Genomic DNA, 14886 nt, shown 5'->3' with positions numbered 1-14886 from the left:
AACAAAGAAACAGAATTTCTGGAGGATGAGGCCCAGAAATCAGGATTTTAAAAAGATTCCCAGGTGATTCTAATGTGCAGCCAAGGTTGAGAACCACTGGCCTAAGGCGTCAGCAAGCAGGGCGGGGCTCGCCTGGCGCGGTGCAGGCTGGGTAATGTGGTCTACCCTGAGCTTCTCAGAACTTGAGCCTGTGCTTTCAGTTTTCCTTTCCAAGTATCTTAGACCCAGAAAGTGTTTGTGCAGACACAGCTGCCGAGTGGATGTGCACAGCTAAGAACGAGTGGGTCTTGTTTTAAATCTTCCAGAGGGAGATTCTAGGTAAGTTGGGAGGGTAGGAGCCCCTCCCCATCTTCCCATCCTCACACTTTCTAAGACAAGGATCTTGTCACTTTTGTATAGAGGAGGGAAACCAAAGCTGGGGGGTGGGGGGCAGGAGGGGGGTGGTAATGGGCCCAAGGCACATGTAAGTAGTGACAGAACCCGGATTGGAACCTAGTTTTCTCTGACGTTCCTCCCCACCCCAGTGCCCCTAAACCAGCCGTGGGCAAACTACGGCCTGCGGCCGGATCCGCCTGTTTGAAATGAATAAAACTAAAAAAAAAAAAAAAAAAAAAAAAAAGACTGTACCCTTTTATGTAATGATGTTTACTTTGAATTTATATTAGTTCACACAAACACTCCATCCATGCTTTTGTTCCGGCCCTCCGGTCCAGTTTAAGAACCCATTGTGGCCCTCGAGTCAAAAAGTTTGCCCACCCCTGCTAAACAGTGGAGAGGGAGGGGGACACTGCTCATGTGGGTTCTCATCCTCCCACCAGCTCAGCTAGGCCTGGACTCCCTGAGACAGGAGCCAGTGACCCCAAAGGAAGGGGGATGTGGGGGGAAGTGGAGGGGATGTGGAGGAGGCAGAGGAGGTGGATGTGGGGGGATGTGGAGGAGGCAGAAAAGGTGGGGGATGGTAGGTGAGTGAGAGCTTCTGCTCCTTTTCACCTGGCTGCCCTGAGGCTGCCTTCCAGGGCTGCCCTGAGGCTGATGGGACAAAGGGTTTCCTTTGAGATTTCAAATAGTGACCTTGTTTCACACACCCTTTCAGCTTCGTGCAGGGCCTTGTGGGAAACTGAGGCCCTGAGAGGGGAATGACTGGCCCCGGGTGCCACACTGAGACCCTGAGCAGGAGGTGGGTGGGCTCTGCCTCCCTGCTCTTGGCCCGCCTGGCTCATAACCGTGGGGGGATGGGCGACGTAGGAGGTGGTCCTGTGGGTCCGAGCTGGAGGAGACTGAGCCCAGATCCCTGTGTCTGTACAGCAGAGACACACCTGGGAGCTGTTGCCTTATTCACACCACATCCCCCTTAGCCTCCAGCATCAGGAGGTGTGGGCTCTCCTCTGCCCGCAGGAGCTGCCTAACGCTGGGCAAGCCCCTTCCCTGAGAATGATTTGTTCCTGTGTCTCCCCATGTTTAAGAATCTGGGTTCAGTCTCTCCATGTTGATCCTTAGGCTCCTGTGTGGTGTGGACAGCGAGTCACCTGTGGTCTCTATACCTACTGCACACAGTGCCCCGGCCTCTCACAGTTTCTGCCTTGGCTGATGGCAGCCTTCGCAGGCTTTATTTGTTAAGAAGTCAAATTGATCAAAGTTTCCCTTTATGGCTTCTGGGATTTGTGTCTTGATTAGCTATGTTTCTGCAACTCAACATGAGTTTTAACATTTCTTCCCTCACGTTTATAGTTCTCCTTTTGGTTTTACATTTAGATTCCTTTGGGATTGACTGATTTTGGAGGAAGCTTTTGTGTTTGTTTGTTGTTTGTTTTATAAGACCTCAACAGAGGATATTTTTCTCCATTGATTTTTAGAGAGAGTGGAAGGGAGGGAGGGAGGAAGAGGAAGAGTGAGACAAACATCGATGTGAGGATGCATCAATTTGTTACCTCCCACATCTGCCCTGTGCCCTGACCCGGTTCAGGGATTTACCCTGCAACCCAGGTCCATGCCCTTGACCGAAAATCAAACCCTCCACCCTTCAGTGCACAGGCTGATGCCATACCCACTGAGCCACACCAGCCAGGGCTGTCGAAGCTTTTTGTTTCTTTTTTCTCCTCTTCTTCATCTGCATCTGTGTCTTCTTCCTAATGCAGGGCATATTTAATGGTACCTACAGCCTTCAAGGAGCCTCTGGTGCAGGAAGCAAAGTGCCTGGCAGCAGGTAGTGAGCAGGAGTGGGAGGGGCTGGACAGAGCTGGGCCTGAGCCCCAGACCTGGACACCCCACCTGAGGGAGGGCGGCTTTGGGATGTCCTGCTCAAGGCCAGACGTCAGAATCAGTTTTTCACATTCATCTCTTTCTCCTCTGATAAAAATGTGATGGCTGCAGGAAGGAGACAGGAGGAAATAAATGGAACTCTCAGAAAGCTGATAGAACTGCCAGAAGTACATTAAATCAGTGGGGAAATTTGTGTGAAATCTGAGTCATAGTTTTTGCATCAAGATCAACAAGAAAACCAAATGGCTTGACTCAGTTGAGAGTGAAAGGGCTTTGCTGTGTGGTTGAGTGGCTGGTTGTCCTGTGTCCCCGCTATGGGACACACCAAGGCTTGAGCCATCAGTGCCAGGAGCGCAGGCAGACAATAGACCTGGCCCTGTGTTTACAGATACAAATGGTACACAGTTCAGTGGTTACTGGAAGAATGTGAGTCATTATTTGCAAAGTCTTAGAGTGTCCCGGGCAGAGCAAAGACACGCAGGTGAGCCACCTTCGTATCAGCTATTAATATACCGGCAAGTCCCTTGGCTCTCTGTGTCAGGCAGGACTCAGGAGGGGTAGCTGATAAATGCTGTCTTGCTTCTTAAAATAACGTCTACAGACAATCAGCATTTCCTTTCTTCCCTGGGCTCCAAAGCAAGATAGTTCAGACAGAACTGAGAGAATCCTCTCCATGGAAAGGTCTGTTTCCATCATGATCGTTCATAGAACTGACATGATCCAGAGTGTTTATTATTATTGATTTGAGATGGAGGGAGACGGACAGAGAAACATCGATTGTCCATTCAGGGCCAGAGTGTATTCTCACAATGATGGCCATAAGACGTCACTGCCTTCCCTTTACCTGCCCGTCCCATTTGGGCAAAATTTGGCCTCAACACAGAGCCCATGATTACAGTATTGCCCCCTCCCAATGGTCACCAACACAAGGTGCACACTGACACTTCCTAGGAAAGAGCCCTCCAAGCGCTGTGAGACCACACTATCCAACCAAAAGGTTGGCCAACCACGCATCCTTCAAATTGACTTGTGATCAAAAAGGGGGACCGTGGATGAAAAATGGGTTCTATGCAAAGAAACCCACAGGGTGATGTGATCATAAATTCCTACCTGGACAGGTCATGGCGGGGTCACATCCCAGGCATATACTTCTTAGTAAAAGGTTTGTTTTTCTTAAGCAAGCCCTGTCCATTGTTTCTGTGCATCTAGGTGAACTCACCTTTGAAATAACCACTCTCAAGAGCACAGTCTGGCCTGGCCAGTGTGGCTCAGTGGTTGAGTGTTGGCCCGTGAATGAAAAGGTCACCAGTTCGATTCCTAGGCAGGGCACATGCTCGGGTTGTGGGCTCATAACCCAGCAGAGGGCATGTAGGGGGCAGCCACTGGATGCTTCTCTCTCATCAATGTTTCTATCTCTCTCTGCCACTCCCTTCCTCTCTGTAAAGTCAATATAAACATTTCTGGGTTTTTTGTTTGTTTGTTTGTTTGTTTTTTAAAGAAGAGACCACACTCTTGTTGACTGTCCTGTAATCCAATCCCCACCTGCTTTCTCCCAACTTCATGTAAGCTTCCTTACATCCCCTCCTTCATTTCAAATGCAGAGAAGATGCTGAGACACTGTTATTCTCCAGAGCATTTTAGATCTTGCGCAGTTCGGCACAAATAAATTTTCCCTAAAATCCTTTAAAAAAAATTACAGCCATAAAAAGGAAGGGCATTCTGGCCCATGTTCCAACCTGCATGACCCTTGAGGACACTGTGCTAAGTGAAATAAAGCCATCTCAGGAAGATAAACATTGTGTGATTCCACTTAAATGAAGCACTCAAATCCATAGAGATGGGAAGTAGAGAGGCAGTTTCCAGGGGCTGGGAGGGGGGATGGGGAGTTATTGTTTAGTTGGCACTGAGTTCTGTTTTATAAGATGATGAGAGCTCTGGAGACTGGTGCACAACAGTGTAAATATAATTTAACACCATTGAACTGTACCCTTAAAAATGGTTAAGGTGGTAAATTATATGTTGTGCATGTTTTAGCATAATAAAAGAATTTTTAAAAGAATGATGTGTGTGTGTGTTTGAAAAGTACTATGAACTGGGAGATGGAAAAGATGGACACCTCATATCCTGTGAGCATAAATGTAAATTGGTGCAATTTGTTTGCATTAGAGTGTGGCTCTAGGCATAAAGGAATTTTATATGGCGATACCCTCTGTCCCCGTTGTTCTGTTTATTAAATATCTTAAGGGAAGCAATCTCAAATGCAGACGAACTTTTATACCTGAAGAATGTTTCTGTGCTGTTTTCATAAAGAACTAGAAACAAACTAAGGTCCACTGATGGGCATGGGCAGCAGAGAGGAACGGGCAGCGTCAGGAGGGCTGGGCAGCCCACAGCAGGGCTGCAGGGATGGGGCCAGGGCCGCAGGACCCCAGGGCCTTAGGGCATGAGGGTCTTGCAGGAGCAAGAGGGGTGCAGGCCTGGGAGCTACAGCCCCAGGAATTGATCAACACAGAGACTTGGCATAGGGAGCAAGACATCATTTGGGAATGAGAAGAGTCATTTGCAAGTAACACAGACACATTAATAAACGTTTTTGTATATAAAAGACAGTCGAGCGTAGTCCTCACAAACATGGGATTGGGATCAGGAAGACTTGGGCTGGAGTCCTAGCTCTAGCACTACTGTGAGACTGGGGCTAACCCCAGTTTAGGTGAAAACCTAGACTTTGTGATGGTTTCCTCCACGTCCCAATGGGAGCCACCATGGCGCCCACCACGTGGAATGTGTGAGAGTATTTGGTGAGGGAACTCGTAAGGAGCCTGTGGTAGACACACCATCAGTATTAGCTGAGTGATTAGTCAACACAAATGTCCCCAAACTCAAGTCATTTCCAAAACGTTCCTTCCATCTTTCCTTCCCATCTTTCGTGTTTTATTGCTTCCTGGATTTATTGCTTCTTTGGTTTTATGACTCCTCAGCTGTGTGTTCCCTTGTCTGATGGTCTTCTCCTTCTGCCCCCACAGGACAAGGGGACTGTCACTTGGCTTGGAGTGGGCTGGAGTGAGGTGAGTACCTTCTCTTAACTAGTAGCCAGCAGAGCCCAGCAGATGGGAACACAGTGCATTGAGTCCATCTTGGCACTTTCGGCCTTCCCTGAAAGAAACACCAGAGACAGAGCCCCTCGCTGCTCCCTGTTGCTCAGCTGGCTCATCTTCAACCCCACAACTTGTTTTCTCTTCCCCAAGGGTGAAGCAACACCTCCTTCCAGCTGGACACAGACTGGTGAGCTGAAGGGGAAACTCTGAGATCCCGCTGCTGACACCATGACCTCAGAAGCTGACGGGATCTGCCCAGGTAGTCAGCCTCCTCCTCTCCAGCTGGTTCCTGCTCATGATCTAGAATTAAGGGAGGCACCTCCAAGCTGGGTTAAGCTCCACAAGAATCAAGAACCTCCAAGGGGATTGATGAGTGTCCCTGAGCCCCCAAGAGGGTCAAGGGAAGTCCCCTCAACCAGAAGTCTGTGGGAGGGCCTCCTTCCTGGCTCTCTCCTCAGGCTGCTCACTGCCTCCCGTCCTCTGCAACTCATGCAATGTCTCCAGTGAGGCCAGGACAGCCCATGGGAGGTGGGAATTTCTTGTCCCCTTTACTTGGAACCTGCTAGTTCCTGGTGGAAACCTTCCCCTCCAGAGAACTGCCACCTCCCACAGCTGTGCTGGGCCCTGACCTGTGCCCCAATTATAAACACCTGCGTACCAGGTGTGACTGTCAGGCAGGAACTTTTTCTGTTGATCTCAGATACCCCTGCAGAGGCCCACTTTGTTATTTCCCACACCCACCCACAGCCTAGCCCACAAATACACAGATGCAGTGCTCTGGGTTCCCTCCATCTAAACCCAGGTTTACTTTCTCCCTCAGTGAGTGAAGCAAGAAAAAGAAAAAACACCCCCTCGAACCACCGAAATCAACACTGCATTTTCTAGGCAACCAAATCACCCCCCAGGAGAGGATAAACCTTGTTCCTGTTGTACCATAAGGGAGGAGAGGAAAGATCAGAAGCCTGCAGCTCCTGAGCAGGCTCCAGGGTCCCTGAGGGAGGCTGGAGCTGGTGGATTCCTGAGGATAAACAAGATGACCTCTTGCTTAAGAAGTTGTCGAGGGTGGGGTCAGAGGTCCCCAGGGGAGCTGTGGCCCCTGAGACCAGCCTGGAGGGGGGAGAGCTGACACTGATTGATCACAGGATTAGAGCTGAGGCTCCAACCCCCACCCACCTGAAGACACCCCCTCCTCTGCCCACCTTGGAGCACCTGTGAGAAGCAGGAGGAATCCTCTTTGCCTGGTAGTTTTACTCCATCAGTGGTGTGTGATCTAAAACATTATTTTTAAATTAAAAAAAAAAATCTCATAGGTAAACTATAAGGTAGAATTCAGAAATCACATGAATTTTTGAAACATAAGGAGGCTTTGAACTAATGTAAGGAAATGTCTGATGGTTGGCCTTGGATGCCACCTGTGAGCTTTCTGGTTCTTAGCTTGGGCCTTCTTTTCCTGTTTGAGTTTTGCTTTACTTTTCTGTGAAATAAGACTAATATGTCTTGCACTTACTGGTTTGGCTCAGTGAATAGAGGGTCAGCCTGAGAACTCAAAGGTCCCAGGTTTGATTCGGGTCAAGGGCATGTACCTTGGTTGCGGGCACATCCCCAGTAGGAGGTGTGCAGGAGGCAGCGGATCGATGTTTCTTTCTCATCGATGTTTCTACTCTTTATCCTTCTCCCTTCCTCTCTAAAAAAAATCAATAAAATATATATTTTTAAAATAGAATAATATGTCTTGTGTACATATGGCAGAAAACATATTTAGATCATGTCTCTGTACACACAAAACATACACCAGTCCTCAGTCCTTTATCTGAATTTCTAGAGTCTCCAAATCTCTGAGAGTCACACATTGTTAAAAAGATTTATAAAAGTTATTGATTTAGAGAGAGAGAGAGAGAGAGAGAGAAATAGAAACAAGTGGAGGAGGGAAAGTATTGGTGCCTCTCCCCCTTTTCATAAGGACACCATTCATGTTGGATTAGTCCCACACTTATGACCTCATTTAACCTTAATTATAAAATACAGTCACATGGGGCCTGGCCATTGTGGCTCAGTGGTTGAGTGTTGACGCATGAACCAAGAGGTCACTGGTTCGATTCCCAGTCAGGGCACATGCCTGAGTTTCAGGTTCGATCTCCAGTAGTGGGCATGCAGGAGGCAACTGATTGATACTTTTTTCTTATTGATGTTTCCGTCTCTATACTTCTCCCTTCCTCCTTCTCTAAAAAGCAATAAAAATATATTAAAAATAAATAAATAAGTACAGTCACATGGGGTGTCAACCCTGCAACATATAAATTTGTGGGGACAATTCAGTGCATAACACCAGGAGACTCACCAAAAGTTACCCAGATTTAAAAAAAAAAAAATCCCCACGTGACAGCTTCTCAGGAAGATGAACATTTAACCAAGTTGTTTATACTCAATGCCATTTATGTTCTACCAGGATTTCTGCTAACCTCGTTTTTTTTTTCATCCAGAGGGCAAAGGCTTTGTTGATGCCATTGAGTATTTAATGGACCCAGGGAACAAAGAGAAACTGCAGGGCCTGCTGAGTGATGAAGCCTGGGAGAGATTTGTGGCTGCGGCCAAGCTGTCCAGGTAACCTCCAGGGGATGCCTGCATTGTCCCCCCATCTCCCCTGCATCTAGATTCCTCTGGCAGGCACACTCCTCCAGGCAGGGTCCTGAGCTTGGGGTTGAAGAAGTTCCTTCTCAACAGTCCATGAGGAACATTTCCTTCATACCATTTGTTGGCAGAGAAGGGCCTTAGGTTGACAAGAGATGAGACCTGCAGGGGGAAGGTTACATGACTTTGGGCCTGTTACTTAACCACTCTCTGTCTTACTCACCTGTTCTATTTCATTGTAAGGAAAATAGGATAATGCGTGTAAACTGTTTAGCTAATGACTGACACATAGTAGGTGGGCAGTTGACATGAACTTTTAAAAAGATGCTGGGAATAGACAGGCCTGTTGGACCTGTTGGACCTGAGAGCCACACAGGACTTCCTGTGGGACAAGCCAGAAAAATCCTGGCACAGTTTGTGTCCCTGGGGATTGTGGCTAGAGAGCCTGCTCTCCCTAAGGAAGGGATTGTACAGACTCTGCAGGGTCCTGATGGCCTGGAAGGCGGAGAGCTGGAGTGAAGCTGGACCGTGTTGGATTGAATCCTGACTGTATGTCTGCCCGGCTCTGGGGCTCTGGGCTTATGTCATCTCCCTCTTCAATGGAATAGCAAGTCCGTCTGACAGTGAAGCATCCATCTTATATAAAAACTGCTGTTTGAAATTTTAACCCTGCTAGTTTGGCTTCTGTAAATGCTGGCCTGTTTTAATAATAAGGAAAATAAGACTACTCTCATTCCAGAGAGGCCATGAACTATGCCCCAGACAGAGCTGTCAGTGTTGGTACCAGGACAGGCTTGAGATATGGTCTCATGGCCCCTTCCCAGCATGCAGGCCTTATTTCTCAGAAGGCCGGGAAGTCTCATTCCAAATCTGGGAGACAAAGGAATAAATAAAAAGTTTTCTCCATGTTGGGGGGTTCAGAATTTGAAAGACACATTTTTCTCTGGGCCTGGGCATAATTATAATTAAAATGTAACTCCCCTTTCTCTAAGAGTCCAGGACTCTTCGGACCCTCTAAAGATTACTACTGGCCCACTGACTATATTTGGCAGAGAATTAATTTTATCAAGCGTATAGTCCTCAGGGGTCAATATAACTCCCTCCCCAACAATGACCCAGAAGAATCAATGATTTGACTCATGTACATAAAACCAGTGGGGAATGAAGCAACTATCTTATATAAAAACTGCTCTTTGAAATTTTAACCCTGCTATTTTGGCTTCTGTAAATACTTACTTTCTTAAATAATAAGAAAAATAAGACTACTCCTGCCCTAGCCGGTTTGGTCCGGTGGATAGAGCGTTGGCCTGCTGACTGAAGGGTCCCAGGTTCGATTCTGGTCAAGGGCATGTACCTTGGTTGTGGGCACATCCCCAGTAGGTGGTGTGCAGGAGGCAGCTGATCGATGTTTCTCTCTCATCGATGTTTCTAACTCTCTATCTCTCTCCCTTCCACTCTGTAAAAAATCAATAAAATATATTTTTTTAAAAAGAAAACCCTAAAAAGAGGTCTTCTTGAAAAAAAAAAAAGACTACTCCCAATCCAGAGAAGCCATAAACTATGCCCCAGACAGAGTTGTCAGTGCAGGCACCAGGCCAGGCCTTGAGATATGGTCTCATGGCCCCTTCCCAGCATGCAGGCCTTCTTTCTCAGAAGGCCTGGAAGTCTCATTCCAAATCTGGGAGACAAAGGACTGGGAAAAGTATAAATAGAAAAAGTTTCCTCCATGTTGGGGGTGCTCAGAATTTGAAAGACACATTTTTCTCTGGGACTGCCCATAATTATAATTAAAATGTAATTCGCCTTTCTCTAAGCGTTGCTTGGTTTTTCTCTGGTCTTCTGTAACAATAGGACTATGGTGAAGGCCTTGGGGTGAAATTCAGGGTCAAGGGCAAGGAAGCAGGTGCAGTCATCCTGTCTGGAGGCCCAGAGAGGCCTGGAGCAGGGTCAGAGCCCGGGGTCTGGATGGAGCAAGGGTGGTCCAGGTGGGAGGACTGGTAGGAAGGCTTGGCAGCGGGGCTGGACTAGAGTGAGGCAGCTGAGGCACCTGGCACAGGACTGAGGAGGCTAGGGGCCTAGTGGAGGGCTGTGCGGGGAGTGGTGGGGGCACATTTCTTCCTTCCCTGATTTGATCCCCTCTCTGCTGGGGGTAGAGGGCCCTGGGTGATTATGTCCTCCAACCCTGTCTGTGAGCTGGAGGGCTCCTGACCTCCCTGTGGGACCTTCTTCTATTCTCCATGGGGTAACCCTGACCAGAGGGAAGGCAGTGTGGCTTAGTGACCACTTCCAGTCAGAACGGGGGCTGCCAATGTGGTGTAATCTGAGGGATTCTGGGTAGACCCACATGTTCCCACCATAGAGGACAGGGCTTCCTGCACCAGCTCATCCAGTCGATTCATACACCTGCCTTCATTAATCACCTGTCCTTCATTATTACAGGGATGAGGCAGATGCACTCTATGCAGACTTGCGCCAGCTGGAAACACTCATGGCCGAGGAGGACAAAGACATGCCTTCAGCAGACCAGCTGCATAGGGAGAGCTTTATGAAGGAGTTTCCTCAGGTGAAACAGGACCTTGAGGAATGCATAGGAAAGCTCTATGCACTTGCAGATGAGGCTGACAAGGTGCACAGGGACTGCACCATCACCCAAGTGGCAGCCTCTTCCACTGGTGTTGTGTCTGGCATCCTGACCATCATTGGCCTGGCTCTGGCACCATTCACAGCAGGAGCTAGTCTGGTGCTTTGGGCAATTGGGATGGGACTGGGGGCAGCAGCTGCTGTGACCAGTGTGACCACCGGCATTGTGGAGTACTCAAAGAACAAGTCAGCAAAAGCCAAAGCCAGCCACCTAGTATCAACTTGCAGCGACACAGAGAAGGTGGTTATAAAGGTTCCATGTCCCAGCACACCCGAAATTGCTTCCTTAGCAATGAAGTGCTTCCAATCCCTGCAATTCATTGTGAAGAATGCCAGTGCCTTCAATCTGACCAAATCCAATCCTGTCTTAGCAGCTGAGGCCACGCGCTTCATGCACACGGGGACAATCTCAGCCCAAAGCGGCAAGCAGGTGCAGAGAGCTTTTGGAGGCACTGCTCTGGCCATGAGCAAAGGAGCCAGTATCTTTGGTGCAGCCACGGCAGGTTTTTTCCTTCTCATGGATGTAATCCAGCTAGTGAAAGAGTCAAAGCACTTACTAGAGGGCTCAAAAGCTCAGTTGGCTGAAGAGTTGAGGCAGCAGGCCCAGGAGCTGGAGAGGAGGTTAGAGGAACTCACCTGCATTCACCAAAGTCTACAGGAGGACCTGACTCCGTGATCCCCAGACAATGCAGGGAGCAGGGGTGTGTGGGAGACAAAGGCGTGGACTTACCTTGTTAAAGGGGGAAAGCCAGTGAGATAAAATGGATGGAATTGTGTGTTAAGGAGTTTGGTATTTCTATAGCTGAGCACAGAAAAGGAAGGGTTCATGCAGGTGACAAGTGGGTAAAAGAGAAGGAAGGAACCTAGAGCCTGGAATCAGGGAAGAGAGGAGGAAAGAGAGTGGGGGTGGGGGTGGGGAGTGGAATTTATTTTGACTAAAAAAGACATTGGGGTCATGAATAAAGAAAGAGAAGTGAAGGAATAAGCACCGAGAAGGCCTGAACTACTAAAAAGTTGACAATGGAAGAAGGAGAAAGAGTTTGGTTGTTGGGATATGGGACTTACAGTGGCTCCTGGATTGGCCCTCCCCAGGGTACACCATCCCAGCAGGAACCCCGTCTCTCCCTGGTCCTGGTCTCTAGCCCTGCTTTCTAGTTCCAGCTCACCTATGTCTTCCAGCAGTTCATCTTAGGTAGGTAATGACTCTTTTTTTTTAATTACTATATATACTTTAGTGAAAAATAGTAATGATTGTGTAACCAAATAGCTAAAAGTATAATCACAGGTGTTTTAACCATTCCCTGATTAGTACACAATCAACAGAGCAACATATCTATATGAATAGATCAAGTACATTGACCTTGAAACACTATGGGTGGTCTAGGAGTGGTCCAAGCAATTATTCAAGTGACCCAAGGTATGATCACATCTACCCAAGCAAAAGAAGAGATTACAGAAATTTGTTTATGTCTTAAATAGAAATTCACATGTTATTGGACAGACAGTAGTTAGTTATTCACACCTCATTAAGAAAATAAATTCTAAAAGATAATGAATTGATCCGAAACCAAGATGGCGGATAGGTAAACACCAGAGTTTGCTGCCTCAAACAACCACTTCAAAAATACAACTAAAAGACGGAACGGACATCATCCAGAACCACAGGAAGGCTGGCTGAGTGGAAATTCTACAACTAGAAGGAAAGAGAAAAGCATACCGAGACTCAGAGGAGGCACAGTGCGGAAGTAACATACTGAGGTGGGGAGGTGCATGTGGAGCGGGCTGGCGGCTGAGGGCGCGGTTGTCGTTTTCAATCGGGACGGAGTCTCAGGCTCTGAGCTCCAGTTCCAGGCGAGTCTCTAGGGACCCAGACTCATACGGGAGAAGCGGGACTGTCTGGCATCGGTCGGAACTCGAGGGCAGCTTTCTCTCCGAGGGGCTTGCAGCAATTACCGGGACACTGAGAAGCAGAGCATCTGAGGGCTAGACTGAGAGCAGCCATAACTGCTAGCCCCGCCCTGTTGATCCCGTGGGACCTGCCCTGCCCAAGCCCTGCAGGGAGGTTTTTGCTGGTTAGCCTCAGGCAAAGGCTAGATTAGCAACTCCCTAGAGATCCAGGAGCCAGGAAATCCAGAGGTCAGAGTGAGACCATCCAGTTTGCAGCTCCGTGGAACCATAAGGGACACACTCAGGGGGCAGACTCAGTGAGCACCAAAGCCCCATTGAAGCAAGTCTTGCCCCAGAGGGGTGTCTCCAGCACAGAAGTTCTCCCGCTGCAGACACAGCTGATTCTCACAGCCAATTGGCCTGGAGGTCAATCCCTCCCAGTGTTACCTACAACAATCAAGGCTTAACTACAACAAGACTGTGCACAAAGCCCACAAGGGGGTACACCAAGAGTGTCCTCCTCAGGTAATTGGGGAGGCTGAATCACTGGGCCCTAGAGGACACTCAACACAGAAAACCACTTTATCAACACAGGGAAGCATAAAAAATGCTGAGACAAAGAAACAGGACACAAATGACAGAAATGGAGGAAAGCAAACTGCTGGATATAGAGTTCAAAACCACACTTTTAAGGTCTTTAAAGAACTGTCTAGAAGCCACCGATAAACTTAGTAAGGCCCTTGAAAAGACTGGTGAGACTGCTGATAAATGTAGTGAGATCCTCAAGAAATCTAATGAGACCCTCGATGTTGTGATAAAGGACCAACTAGAAATTAAGCATACACTGACTGAAATAAAGAACATTATACAGATTCCCAACAGCAGACCAGAGGATCGCAAGAATCAAGTCCAAGATTTGAAATACGAAGAAGCAAAAAACACCCAACTGGAAAAGCAAAATGAAAAAAGAATCCAAAAATACAAAGATAGTGTAAGGAGCCTCTGGGACAGCTTCAAGCATACCAACATCCGAATTATAGGGGTGCCAGAAGAAGAAATAATGACAGAAAACTTCCCCTACCTGGTGAAAGAAATAGACTTACAAGTCCAGGAAGCGCAGAGAACCCTGAACAAAAGGAATCCAAGGAGGACCATACCAAGACACATCATAATTAAAATGCCAAGAGCAAAAGACAAAGAGTATCCTAAAAGCAGCAAGAGAAAGAAAGTCAGTTACTTACAAGGGAATACCCATATGACTGTCAGCTGATTTCTCAACAGAAACTTTGCGGGCCAGAAGGGAATGGCAAGAAATATTCAAAGTGATGAATAGCAAGAACCTACAATCAAGATTACTTTACCCAGCAAAGCTATCATTCAGAAGTGAAGGTCAGATAAAGAGCTTCACAGATAAGAAAAAGCTAAAGGAGTACATAACCACCAAACCAGTATTATATGAAATGCTGAAAGGTATCCTTTAAGAATAGGAGGAAGAAGAAAAAGGTAAAGATACAAATTATGAACAACAAATACACATCTATCAAGAAGTGAATCTAAACTAAATAATCTGATGAACAGTATGAACTGGTAATTATAATAGAATCAGGGACATAGAAAGGGAATGGACTGACTATTCTTGGGGGGTAAGGGGTGTGGGGGGTGCGAGAAGAGATTGGACAATAATCGTGCACCTATGGATGAGGACAGTAGGTGGGGAGTGAGGGTGGAGGGTGGGGTGGGAACTGGGTGGAGGGGAGTTATGGTGGGAAAAAAGAGGAACCTATGTAATAATCTGAACAATAAAGATTTAATTAAAAAAAAGATAATGAATTGTTTATTATTCATTTTCTATATCTGCATAGGCACAAGCTAATGGCATTGAAGTTCTCACTGTTATAAATAATAACCAATTAATATATGGTAATTCATGCTTCCTCTTATTTTCTCTTTCAGTCCCTACCAAAACCTTACATTGTCAATGCAGTAAGAATGAGAGAACAAATTTTCAATTAGCGAGCTCATTGAAAACATACTATTAAATGTTTGCTGTTGGGGCTACATCACAAACAAAGATAAAAAACCTTCATGGACCTAACAATCTCAGATTTGTGTTGAAATAGGTACAATTATGGCTTTTAGAGTTATGAATGAAGCTGCTCAAATACATATCCTATATAATAAAGAGGTAATATGCAAATTGCCTGTCACACCCTCACACAACATGGCCATCCCCATGTGGTCACAAGATGGCTGCCACAAGATGGCCGGCAGGAGAGGGCAGTTGTGGGTGATCAGGCCAGCAAGGGATGGCAGTTGGGGGCAACCAGGCCTGCAGGGGAGGGAGGGCCATTAGGGAGGGCAGTTGGGGGCGACTAGG

The 14886-nt window shown here is 47.2% G+C and overlaps 2 protein-coding genes across 2 annotated transcripts in view; both read left to right on the top strand.

Moving 5' to 3' along the window:
• Positions 1-7869: 7869 nt before the first annotated feature.
• LOC139006529 (apolipoprotein L3-like) lies at positions 7870-11533 on the top strand. The gene is made up of 2 exons (XM_070408847.1): positions 7870-7955; positions 10422-11533. Exons 1-2 carry the CDS (start codon positions 7870-7872, stop codon positions 11296-11298), a joined length of 963 nt encoding a protein of 320 aa, XP_070264948.1. The 3' UTR covers positions 11299-11533.
• A 661-nt stretch (positions 11534-12194) lies between these two features.
• The window catches only part of LOC139006527 (apolipoprotein L2-like), a 53478-nt gene continuing 50786 nt past the window's right edge, over positions 12195-14886 (top strand). Inside the window, exon 1 of the mRNA XM_070408846.1 lies at positions 12195-12205. Within this exon, the coding sequence (XP_070264947.1) occupies positions 12195-12205 (11 nt within the window). The remainder of the gene's footprint in view (positions 12206-14886) is intronic.

The sequence above is a fragment of the Myotis yumanensis genome, unplaced genomic scaffold (assembly GCF_028538775.1).
Source record: "Myotis yumanensis isolate MYYU_CA2020_CCGP unplaced genomic scaffold, mMyoYum1.0.hap1 SCAF_3, whole genome shotgun sequence".
NCBI lineage: Eukaryota > Metazoa > Chordata > Mammalia > Chiroptera > Vespertilionidae > Myotis > Myotis yumanensis.
The sequence above is the reverse complement of the archived record's forward strand: the minus strand, read 5'-3'. Positions and strand labels throughout refer to the sequence as shown.

Coding starts and splice junctions, on each gene's coding strand:
- LOC139006529 (XM_070408847.1), top strand. CDS start 7,870: ATGGACCCAGGGAACAAAGAGAAACTGCAGGGCCTGCTGAGTGATGAA. Junction 7,956..10,421: donor GCTGCGGCCAAGCTGTCCAG/GTAACCTCCAGG, acceptor TCATTATTACAG/GGATGAGGCAGATGCACTCT.